This window comes from Rhinolophus sinicus, linkage group LG06 (genome assembly GCF_036562045.2).
Source record: "Rhinolophus sinicus isolate RSC01 linkage group LG06, ASM3656204v1, whole genome shotgun sequence".
NCBI classification, from domain to species: Eukaryota; Metazoa; Chordata; class Mammalia; order Chiroptera; family Rhinolophidae; genus Rhinolophus; species Rhinolophus sinicus.
The window spans coordinates 158815939-158828203 of NC_133756.1; the positions used below are offsets into that span (position 1 = coordinate 158815939).

Consider the following 12265-nt stretch of genomic DNA (forward strand, 5'->3'; position numbering starts at 1 on the left):
TTTAGCAACTTTCAAATATACAGTACTTGAATGTACCTGTTGATCATTTGTATGTCTTTTTTGGAAAAATGTCTGTTCAGGTCTTCTGCTTATTTTTTTCCCCTTTAAATTAGAGTTTATTGGAGGTGACAATTGTTAGTAAAGTTATATAGATTTCAGGTGTACAATTCTGTATTACACCATCTATATCTCACATTGTGTGTTCACCACTCAGAGTCAGTTCACTTTCCATCACCATATATTAGACCCCGTTTACCGTCTTCTAGAGCCCCGCTCCCCCCCTTACCCTCTGGTAACCACTAAACTATTGTCTGTGTCTATGAGTTTTTGTTCTTTCAGTTGTTTATCTTGTTCTTTTGTTGTTTTCGGTTTATATACCACATATCAGTGAAATCATATGGTTCTCTGCTTTTTCTGTCTGACTTATTTAGCTCACCATTATAATCTCAAGATCCATCCATGTTGTCACAAATGTTCCTATATCATCTTTTCTTACCACCGAATAGTATTCCATTGTGCATATATACCACAACTTCTTTATCCATTCATCTATCGAAGGACATTTTGGTTGTTTCCATGTCTTGGCCACTATAAATAAAGCTGCAATGAACATTGGAGCACACATGTCTTTATGGATACATGTTTTCTGATTTTTTGGGTAGATACCCAGGAGAGGGTTTGCTAGGTCATATGGTAATTGTATTCTTAATTTTTTGAGGTACCTCCACACTGCCTTCCATAGCAGCTGCACCAGTCTGCATTCCCACCAACAGTGTATGAGGGTTCCTTTTTCTCCACAGCCTCTCCAACACTTGTTCCTATTTGTCTTGTTGATGATAGCCATTCTAACTGGAGTGAGGTGATATCTCATTGTGGTTTTTATTTGCATTTCTCTGATGATTAGTGATGTTGAGCATTTTTTCATATGTCTATTTGCCATTTGTATGTCCTCTTTGGAGAAATGTCTCTTCAGGTCCTCTGCCCATTTTTTAATTGGGTTGTTTGTTTTATTGTTGTTGAGTTTCATGAGTTCCTTGTATATTTTGGATATTAGCTCCTTATCGGAGGCACTGTTTGAAAAAATCTTCTCCCATTCAGTTGGTTGCCTCTTTATTTTGTTGATGGTTTCTTTTGCTGTGCAGAAGCTTTTAAGTTTCATATAGTCCCATTCATTTTTTTAGCTTTTACTTCCCTTGCCTTTGGAGTCAAATTCATAAAATGCTCTTTGAACCCAAGGTCCATAAGTTTAGTACCTATGTTTTCTTCTATGCAGTTTATTGTTTCAGGTCTTATGCTTAAGTCTTTGATCCATTTTAAATTAATTTTGGTACGTGGTGACAGATAGCAGTCCAGTTTCATTCTTTTGCACATGGCTTTCCAATTCTGCCAGCACCATTTATTGAAGAGGCTGTCTTTCTCCATTGTATGTTTTTTGCTTCTTTGTCAAAAATTATCTGTCCATATTTATGTGGGTTTATTTCTGGGTTCTCAATTCTATTCCATTGGTCTATGTGTCTGTTTTTCTGCCAATACCATGCTGTTTTGATTATTGTTGCCCTGTAGTACAAGCTAAAGTCAGGGAGTGTGATACCTCCAGCATTGTTCTTTTTTCTTAGGATTGCTTTGGCTATTCGGGGTCTTTTGTGGTTCCATACAAATCTGATGAATTTTTTGTTCTATTTCTTTAAAAAATGCCATTGGGATTTTGACGGGGATTGCATTAAATCTGTATATTGCTTTGGGTAATATGGCCATTTTAACTATGTTGATTCTTCCAATCCATGAGCACAGAATGTCTTTCCATTTCTTTGTGTCTTCTTCAATTTCTTTAAAAATGTCTTATAGTTTTAGCACATAAGTCTTTCACATCCTTGGTTAAGTTTATTCCTAGGTATTTTATTCTTTTTGTTGCAATTGCAAAAGGAATTGATTTTTTTTTTTCTTTTTCTGAGATTTCATTGTAGTATCTAGGAATGCAATGGACTTTTGTATGTTGATTTTGTAGCCAGCCACTTTACTGGATTTGTATATTGCTCTAATAGCTCTTTGGTGGAGTCTTCAGGGTTTTCTATATATAGCATCATGTCATCTGCAAAGAGTGACAATTTCCACCCTTTCACTTTGAGTCTATGTTTGTCCTTGTAGCTGAGATGTGTCTCTTGGAGGCAGCATATGGTTGGGTTTAGTTTTTTGATCCAATCTGTTACTCTGTGCCTTTTTATTGTTGAATTCAGTCCATTTACATTTAGGGTGATTATTGATATGTGAGGATTTCCTATCATTCTATCTTTAGTTTTCTGGTAAGACTGTGTCTCCATTGTTTCTTTGCCTTTTTGTTGTTGTCTATTATTTCTCTGTGGTGGCAGTCTATGATTTTTCCCTCTGTTTCTTTTATTATGTTATGTATTTCAGTTCTGGATTTTTTTTGAGTGGTTACCATTAAGTTTATGTAAAAGAAAGTTTGATATTTAGAGTATTCCATTTTCTTCAGCATGCTTACTTTCTCCATTCCCATATTCTGGTTCTGGCCTTTACTCTCCCCCCTTCTATGTTTTGGTTTCCACAAATTATCCTTATTGATGCTGGTCAAATAGCATCCTTCAGTATTTCTTGTAGTGCAGGTCGCGTGTTAGAAAATTCCCTCAGCTTCTGTATGTCTGGAAAGGTCTTTATTCCTCCTTCATATCTAAAGGATATCTTTGCTGGGTATATTATTATTGGCTCATAATTTCTCTCTTTCAATAGTTTGAATATTTGGTTCCACTCCCTCCTGGCTTGTAGAGTTTCTGCTGAAAAAGCTGATGATATTCTAATGGGCTTTCCATTGTAGGTTATCTTCTTCTTTTCCCTGGCTGTCTTGAGGATTCTTTCTTTGTCATTGATTTTTGACAGCTTCAATACAATGTGCCTTGGAGAAGGCCTATTGGGATTGAGGTAATTAGGTGTTCTATTTGCTTCTTGGATTCAAGGATCCAGTTCTTTCTACAAGTTTGAGAAGTTCTCATCTACTCTTTGTTTGAACATATTCTCTGTTCCCTTCTCTCTTTCTTCTTCTTTCTTCTCTTTCTAATGCCATTATTCTTATATTGCTCTTTCTGATGGAGTCAGAAAGTTCTTGTAGCGTTCTTTCATTTCTTTTAAGTTTCAAGTCTCTTTCTTCTTCCATCTGTGTCATTTCCAGATTTCTATCTTCGATGTCACTGATTCTTTCCTCCATCAGGTCAACTCTACTGCCTAAGCTGGCTATTTCATTCTTGATTTCTTGTATTGAGTTCTTAATCTCCAGAAATTTTGTTTGTTTCCTTTTTAAAATTTCAATCTCTTTGGTGTAATGTTCATTTTGATTATGTTTCTGAGTTCATTAAACTGCCTGTCTGTGTTTTCTTGCATCTCGTTGAGTTTTTCAAGAACTGCAGTCTTGACTTCTCTGTCATTTAAGTCACATATTTCCATATCTTTAAGTTTATTTTCTGGAGACTTTTCATTTTCTTTCTGAGCTGTCTTGTTGCTTTGGTTATTCATGGCAATTGATGATTTATTATGTGTCTTCCTAGACATCTACAGGAGTGAGTTCTGCAACAGGTTGATAGAAAGAGGTCTTTCTTTTGTTTTCCAGTAGGTGTTGGTAGAATGTTTTATTTTCTCCGACTACAGACTTTTATTCTCTCTCACACTGTGGTGTTATGTTTTCTCTGCATTATTCTGGCTTCTCACACAATGGGTGGAGTCCCTGGAAGGTGGACTTCTCCTCTGTGAACAGTTGTCCTGTGGCACCTCTGTGTGGGGGATGTGGAGAGCATCTGAAGTTCCAAAACTCTTCCTGCACCAGATTCAGAGCCTGTGTGTTTCAGCAGCTCTGTTTACTCCTGCAGGGATCCACCCAGATAGGTGGGGACAGGGGTGTGGTGGGTTGTGAGAGGTGACCCAGGGCAATGGTGGCGACCACCACCACAACCAGTCCTGCTTCCACAGCTCCTTCCCCTTTTCTGGAACTAATTGGGCTGCGAGACCTGTCTGCAGGCCACAGTTCTCAAACTGCAAATAGTCTGGTGTTTTGATCTGACACTGCTACTGTTCCACTTCTAGCACTGGGCAGGTGGGGGCAGGGTGAGCTCTTGGAGGGTTGGGAGGCGGCGGCTAGGCTCAGTGCCTAAGGCTTCCATTCTCTGCTAGGAAGTGAGGGCTTAAACCACTGTTTTCAGCCTTCTTCCCTCAGTCTTTGCTCTGAGGTCTCTTCTGTGAGCGTTGGGTTCAGCTGTGTTATATGCTGTCCCCTCAGCCCTGTGGACCATAAGCAGAGCCCTAGCAGTATGAGTTCTTTCCTCTCCTACAGCTGCAATAGTTCTGGAATGAAGCGAGCTTGGAGCACTGAGCTAGGTCTGCGTCCTGAGCCCAGACTTCCCCATCTCCCCACTTCTCCCTTCCCTCCTCCCCTGCCCCCTCAATTTGCCCACCTTTAGGTGATTTCAGTAGTGCACCTCTTAGTCTTGCCTGTGTGCTGTGCAGGGAGTCCTTTGTGGAGTTACAGTTATTCAATTTGTTGTAAACTCCAGGGGAGATTTCAAGAGGCTCACCTCAGGCCACCATTTTTATGATGTCACTCTTCCTCTGATTATTTTTTAACTGGATTTAAAAAAATATCTCCTGACTATTTTTTTCCACTTTATTTATTTATTTTTGACATTCAATATTATTTTATATTAATTTCAGGTGTACAGCATAGTGGTTAGACATTTATATAATTTAAGAAGTGATCCCCCTGACTAGTCTAGTATTCACCTGGCACTATACATAGTTATTCCCATATTATTGACTATATTCTCTTTTCTTTGCTTTACAGTCCCATGACTATTTTGTAACTACCAATTTATACTTCTTAATTCCTTCACCTTTTTCATCCTGTTCCCCAACCTCCCTCCCATCTATCACCCCAATAAATGTAGTACCCATCTGACACCAAACATAGTTATTACAATATTATTGACTATATTCCTTATGCTATACCCTCCATCCCCATGACTACTTTGTAACAACCAATTTGTACTTCTTAATCCCTTCTCCTTTCTCACTCACCCTCGACCCTCCTCCCATCTGGCAGCCATCAAGATGTTCTTTGTATTTATAAGTTTGTTTCTGTTTTATTTGTTTATTTTCTTTAGATTCCACATCTAAGCAAAATCACATTGAATCTGTCTTTCTCTGTCTGACATACTCCACTCAGCACAATACCCTCCAGTTCCATCCATCCATGCTGCTGCACAGATGGCAAGAACACATTCCCATCCATGGCCAAGCAATATTCCACTAAATATATGTACTACCTTCTCTTTATCCATTCTTCATCGACAGACACCCAGGGTGTCTCCACATCTTGGCCATTGTAAACAATGCTGCAATGAACATATGGGTGCACACTTCCCCTCGAAGTATCATTTGGAGTTCTTTGGATAAATACCAGAAGTAGGATTACTGGGTCCTTCTTTGTCTCTTGTTATAAAATCTGTTTCGTCATGTGTAAGTATTGCTACCTCAGCGTTTTTGTTTGTTTGTTTTTGTTTCCATTTTCATGAAATATCTTTTTCCCATCCCGTTACTTTCAGTCTGTGCATCCCTTTCAATCTGAAGTGAGTCTCTTGTCGGCAGCATATGTAAGGGTCTTGTTTTTTCATTCATTCAGGCACCCTATCTTTTGATTAGAGCATTTAATCCATTTACACTTAAAGTAATTATTGCTAGACATGTAGTTATTGCCATTTTATTATCCATATTTTTTTCCTTCTTCTTCTCCACCTCCTCCTCCTCCTCCTTCTTCTTCTCCCTCTAACATTCCTTGTAATACTGGTTTGGTGGTGACAAACTCCTTTAGCTTTTTCTAGTCTGGGAAGCTCTTTATCTGCCCTTTGATTGTAAATGATAGCTTTTCTGGGTAGAGTAATCTTGGTTGTAGGTCCTTTTCATCACTTTAAATATTTCCTGCCAATCCCTTCTGGTCTACAAAGTTTCTTTGAAAAATCAGCTGATAACTGCTTTTCTCTTGCTGCTTTTAAGATTCTCTCTTTGTCTTTAAACTTTGGCATTTTAATTATGATGTGTCTTGGTGTGGGCCTCTTTGGGCTCATCTTGTTTGGGACTCTCTGCACTTGTATATCTATTTCCTTTGCCAGGTTAGGGAAGTGTCATGCAGCATCTCTGGTCCCACTCCCCATACCAGAACGCAGGATATGGTGAGGCCCAAAAGGAACACCAATGGAGCCATAGATAGGGGAGCCATATCACTATATTCTCTCTGGTAGCTGTGTTGTAGACACAGGAAGCAGGAGCTGCAATCTGCCATCCACTTCTCTGCCAACCAATCCCCCTTGCTGTCCACAATCAGTGCTTCTCTGCCAAACAACGCCACTTGCCAGCTGCAATCCACCACCTGCTTCTCTGCCAACCAACCCACCCCCCAGCATAGCCACGGCAGTTGTATCAGTGGCTAATGGCTAACTTGTTACAGCTGATGGTCAACTAGTCATAGCCGATGGCCATCCACTACCTGAGCCAGCACTTTTCCACATGAGGTCGAGAGCCTGGAAACTGCTCTCTGGGACTCTGTCCCCACAGGAAGTTTTTCCATCATTATTTCTTCAAATAGGTTTTCAATTCCTTGCTCTCGCTCCTCTCCTGCTGGTACCTCTATAATGCAAGGTTGGTATGCTTGATGTTGTCCCAGAGGCCTCTTAAACTCTCCTCATATTTTTGGATTCTTTGTTCTTTCTGCTGTACTCACTGGGTGTTTTCTGCTACTTTATTTTCTAAACCACTAATTTGATCCTCTGCTTCCTCTAATCTACTATTGATTTCCTGTAATGTATTCTTTATTTTAATTATTGTATTCTTTATTTCTGACTGGTTCTTTTTTATGTTTTCTATATCCATTTTTATGTTTCCAATCTCTTTGTTGAAGTTCTCCCTGAGATCACTGAGCATCCTTATAACCAGTGTTCAGAACCCTGCATCTGGTAGATTGCTTGTCTCCATTTTGTTTCGTTTTTCTGGAGCTTTGTTCTGTTCTTTTATTTGGGACATGTTTCTTTGTCTCCCCATTTTGGCTGCCTCTCTGTGTTTGTTTCTATTTATTAGGTAGGGCTGCTATGCTTCCTGATCTTAGTAGAGTGGCCTTATGTAGTAGGTGTCCTGTGGAACCCAGTGATGCAGTCTCCCTGGACAACAGGGCTGGGTGCTCCAGGTGTGTCCCTTGTGTGTGCCCTCCTGTTGTAGTCGAGCCTTGGTTGCTGTTTGCACATCATTTGGAGGGATTGTCCCTCAGGCTGATTGATTGTGAGGACTGGCCCTGACTACAGTGGAGGAGCTGTGGTGCAAGGGCTGACCCTACAGAGTAGGGTTTGCGTTAGTGGGGCTCTGGTGCCTGTCTAGTCTGTTGTTCGGTGTGTTGTCTTTGGAGGTGACCAGGTGATGCTCCAGCTTGATCTGAAGCTGGTCACCAGGTGTGCCAGCACTGGGGCCTCCTGGGAGGGGACCCACTGCATGCCAAGTTTTGCTGCAGCCTGTGCTCTGCCTGGGGCCACCTGTTATGAGCCACAAAGAAATCCGCAGATGGTTGCCTCCTGCACTGGGCTTAGAGGTGCCTTGAGAGGGCAATCTGTGAACCAAGGCTAGCTGGTGCTAATGCTGGGCTTAGACCTGCTGAGCCAGAGGTACACAACATACTCAAACCAGATGCTGCTTTGTTGGGTTTTGTGAACCTTTGAGAGAGATTTTATGAAAGTCCACAGCATGAGCTAAGACAAGTTGTTTGTATGGAAAAGCCACTGGAAGCAGCTTGGGTGTGCCTGAAAGTTGGGTGGGGTTTTGTCTCAGGGAATCAGTAGGGTGGGGCAGATGAAAGGTGTTAGCCAGTTTGATGGAGACTCAGATATGGCATCTGCCAACATCTGTATGCAGGAGAGTGAGGAAGTCTCAACAAAGAAACAATGGCTTCTGCCAGCTACTTCATCTAGGAGAAAGCTGCCCCTCCAGCCCTCACCCTGAAGGCAGAGAATTTAGTTTCTCCCTGTATATCCCTGGCACCTTTCAAGCTGTTGTTCCAGCACTGCAGTTCAGAGCAAATGAGTCTGTCAGCAAGTAATTCCGTGTGTGGTCTCTTTAGGAGAAGCATTTGGGACTCCAGCTGCCTTCCATCTCACTCATCTACAATCTCTGCTGGTTTTCACAATGAGAAGTTATGGAGACTTTTCTCCCTGGCACTGGAACCCTGGGCCGGGGAGCCTGGTATGTGGCTGGGACCCCTCGCTCCTTTGGGGGGTACCTCTGCAGCCAAGATATCCCTCCCGATTTTTAGTGGTCACAGAGGTGGGTGTGGGACCAGCCTGCTCCATGTCTATGCCCTCCTAACAGTCTTGAGGTGGCTTCTTTTGTATGTCCATAGTTGTAGGGCTTTGGTTCAGCTAGACTTCAGGTGATTCTCTGATGGCTATTCTGTAGTTTGGTTGTAACTGATGTGGTCCTGAGAGGAGGTGAGCACAGCGTTTACCTACTCCACCATTTTGATGGGAACTGGATGTGTTTTTTTTTTGCTACTGAGTTTTATGAAGTCTTTTAACCTCTTATCAGATATGTGATTTGCAAATATATTCTCCCATTCCACAGGTTGCCTTTTCATTTTGTTGATGGTTTTCTTTGCTGTGCAGAAACTTTTTAGTTTGATGTAGTCCCACTTGTTTATTTTTACTTTGTTGCTTTTGCTTTTTGTGTCAGATTCAAAAAATGATTGCCAAGGCCTACATCAAGGAGGTTATTGCTTATGTTTTCTTTTAGGAGTTCTATAGTTGCAGGTCTTACATTCAAGTCTTTAATCCATTTTGAGTTAATTTTTGTGTATGGTGTAAGATAGTGGTCCAGTGTCATTCTTTTGCATATGGCTGTCTAGTTCTCCTAACACCATTTATTGAAGAGACTGTCCTTTTCCCCACAGTATATTCTTGACTCCTTTGTCATAAATTGATCATTTATGCATGGGTTTATGTCTGGTTTCTTTATTCTGTTCATAGAGCTGTGTGTCTATTTTATGCCAATACCATACTGTTTTGATTGCTAATGCTTTATAATATAGTTTGAAACCTGGGATCGTGATGACTCAGCTTTGTTTTGTTTTTTCCCCCTCAGAATTACTTTGGTTATTTGGGGACTTTTGTGGTCCCATACAAATTTTAGATTTGTTTGTTCTATTTCTGTAAAAAAAAAAAAAAAAGCAATTGGAATTTTGATAGGGATTGCATTGAATCTGTAGGTTGCTTTGGATAGTATGGACATTTTAACAATATTAATTCTTTCAGTCCATGAGCATGGAGTATCTTTCCATTTATTTGTGTCTTCTTCAATTTCTTTTATAATTGTCTTATAGTTTTCAGTGTACTATTTATTCTTTATACATTGGTTTTGATTCATTGTTTTCTTCCTTCTATTTACTTTGGGTTTAGTTTATTATTTTTATTCTAGTTTCTTAAGGTGGAAGCTTAGGTAATTAACTTAAAAATGTCTTTTATAATATAAGCCATGATGACTATGGATTTTTCTCTGTGTATTGATTAGCAGAATTCCACAAATTTTGATATGGTCTGTTTTAATTATTATTTTGTGCAAAATATTTTCCAATTTCACTTGTGAGTTTTTTCTTTGACTCAAAGATTATTTAGAATTTATGATAATTTTCTAGCTTTTGAATTTTTATTAATTTCTTATCTAATATTGTTGTGATCAGAGAACATACTCTATATAATTTCAATCTTTTGATATTTAACAAGACTCCTTTTATGGCCCATCACATAGTATATCTTGGTGAATGTTACATGTGTGCTTGAAAATAATATGTTTTGCAGTTGTTAGGTGTCAATTATCCTAAGGTGGTTGACAGTGATTTTTCAAGTCTTCTATACATTTACTCATTCTTTGTTTATTTGTTCTATCAGTTACCGACAGAGTAATATTAAAATCTTCAACTATAATTATAGATTTGTCCATTGCTTCCTTTATTCCTGTCATATATACTTGAAGCTAGTTGCATACACATTTAGAGTTTTTATTTTTTTGTTGATGATTTTGAAGCTTTTACCATTATGAAATATCCCTATTTATTTTTGGTACTATTCCTTGTCTTGATGTCTGCATTGTCTGATATTATCATGAGAAAGTCAGAGTACTTATATTTAGTATATGCATAGTGTATTTATTTTACCCTTTGACTTTAAAATTATTTGTGTCATTATAGTTAAAGTACATCTCCCTTTTAAACATCACCCTATTAGACTTGAGTTTATATTCAGTCTGACAATCTTGTCTTTTAATGGGGTTGCTTAACCCATTTGCCTTTAATATAATTATTATTTTTTCCCTCCCCCCCCCCACTCTGGTTCAAGCCGTTGTTTCTCAGTTTGGTTGTGTAGGACACAGCTCCCTGGCCCATGTTGGTGTTATGAGCCTTGTGCTCCACCTGGCTGAGGCAGTCGGTTGGCAGCCCAGCTCCAGGTCGAGCCGTTGTTCACAATCTTAGCTGTAGAGGGCACAGCTCAGTGGCCCATGTGGGAATCGAACTGGCGACCTCAGCATTAGGAGCACAGAGCTCCAACAACCTGAGCCACCCCGTGCATTTAATATAATTATTGATTTGGATGTACCACCATCTTGCTACTTGTTTTCTTTTTGTTCCATTTGTTTGTTCTTTTTTTACTCCTTTCATGGCCTACATTTGGAGTAATCAAATATTTCTTAGTTTTTATTTTATCTATTGTGTTGACTTTGTAGCTATTCCTCTTTTTTAAATAGTTCTTTTAAATAGTTGTTGCTCTAGAGATTACAATTTGCATTCTTAATTTACCATAGCTTACCTTGAATTACTATTATACTACGTCATGTATAATATATGAAGCTTTCACCAAAATACTTCCATTTATCCTCATTTGTTCTTCATGCTATTGTTGGCATTGGTTTTATATTTATCTATGTTATAAATGCTATGATGTAATATTATTGTTTTTGCTTAAAATAGTCAGTTGCTTTTCTTTTTTAAAAAAATTTATTGGGGTGACAATTGTTAGTAAAATTACATAGATTTCAGGTGTACAATTCTGTATTACATCATCTATAAATCCCATTGTGTGTTCACCACCCAGAGTCAGTTCTCCTTCCATCACCATATATTTGATCCCCCTTACCCTCATCTCCCACCCCCCACCCCCCTTTACCCTCTCGTAACCACTAAACTATTGTCTGTGTCTATGAGTTTTTGTTTCTCATTTGTTTGTCTTGATCTTTTACTGTTTTTGGTTTATATACCACAGTCAGTTGCTTTTCAAAGACATTAATAAATGAGAAAAATGTCTTTTGCTTCTATCTATTTATTTACCATTTCTGTTACTCTTCCTTTATTTGTGTGGATGTGACTTTGTGTCTAGTGTTTTTCCTTCAGCCTGAAGAACTTCTGGAACATTTCTGTTGTATGTTTCTGATGGTAACAAGTTCTAGCTTAGCTTTTATTAAATTGAAAGCATCTTTATTTCTTCTTCATTTAAAAATTATTTACATATTTATTTATTTATTTAATTGAGATATAATTGACATATAACATAATATTAGTTTTAGGTGTACAACATAATGATTCAATATTTGTGTATATTGTGAACTGATCACCACAATAAATCTAGTTAACATTCATTAGTAACACACATAGTTACAATATTTTTTCTTGTAATGAGAAGTTAAGATTTACTCTCTCAGCAATGTTCAAATATACAATACAGTATTATTAACTGCAATCATCATTGCTGTACATTACAATCCATGACTTATTTATTTTATAACTGGAAGTTTGTACCTTTTAACCTCCTCACCCCTTCATCTATTCCTCCAACTGCTGCCTCTAGCAACCACAAATCTGTTCTTGGTACCTATGAGTTTTGTTCTCCTTCATTTTTTTATTAACTTAAAAAAAATTTATTGGGGAATATTGGGGAACAGTGTGTTTTTCCAGGACCCATCAGCTCCAAGTCAAGTTATTGTCTTTCAAACTAATTGTGGAGGGTGCAGCTCAGCTCCAAATCCAGTGGCTGTTTTCAATCTTAGTTGCAGGGGGCGCAACCCACCATCCCATGTGGGAATTGAATTGCAACCTTGTTGTTAAGAGCTCATCCTCTAACCAACTGAGCCATCCAGACACCCCTGTTCTTCTTCTTCTTCTTTTTTTTTTTTTTTTAAGATTTTATTGGGG

General features: G+C 38.7%; 1 protein-coding gene and 1 long non-coding RNA gene across 6 annotated transcripts in view; one reads left to right on the plus strand and one right to left on the minus strand.

Moving 5' to 3' along the window:
* The window catches only part of LOC141572279 (uncharacterized), a 35107-nt gene that overhangs the window by 7755 nt on the left and 15087 nt on the right, over window positions 1–12265 (minus strand). The gene's annotated exons all lie outside the window — the stretch shown is intronic.
* LOC109435828 (organic anion transporter 7) overlaps window positions 6553–12265 on the plus strand; it is a 51082-nt gene continuing 45369 nt past the window's right edge. Inside the window, exon 1 of one of the 4 annotated variants that reach the window (XM_074336515.1) lies at window positions 6553–6690. In XM_074336515.1, coding sequence (XP_074192616.1) covers window positions 6684–6690 — 7 coding nt within the window. In that variant the 5' untranslated portion in view covers window positions 6553–6683. The remainder of the gene's footprint in view (window positions 6691–12265) is intronic. The other 3 variants (XM_074336513.1, XM_074336516.1, XM_074336514.1) reach the window with 3 other exon arrangements.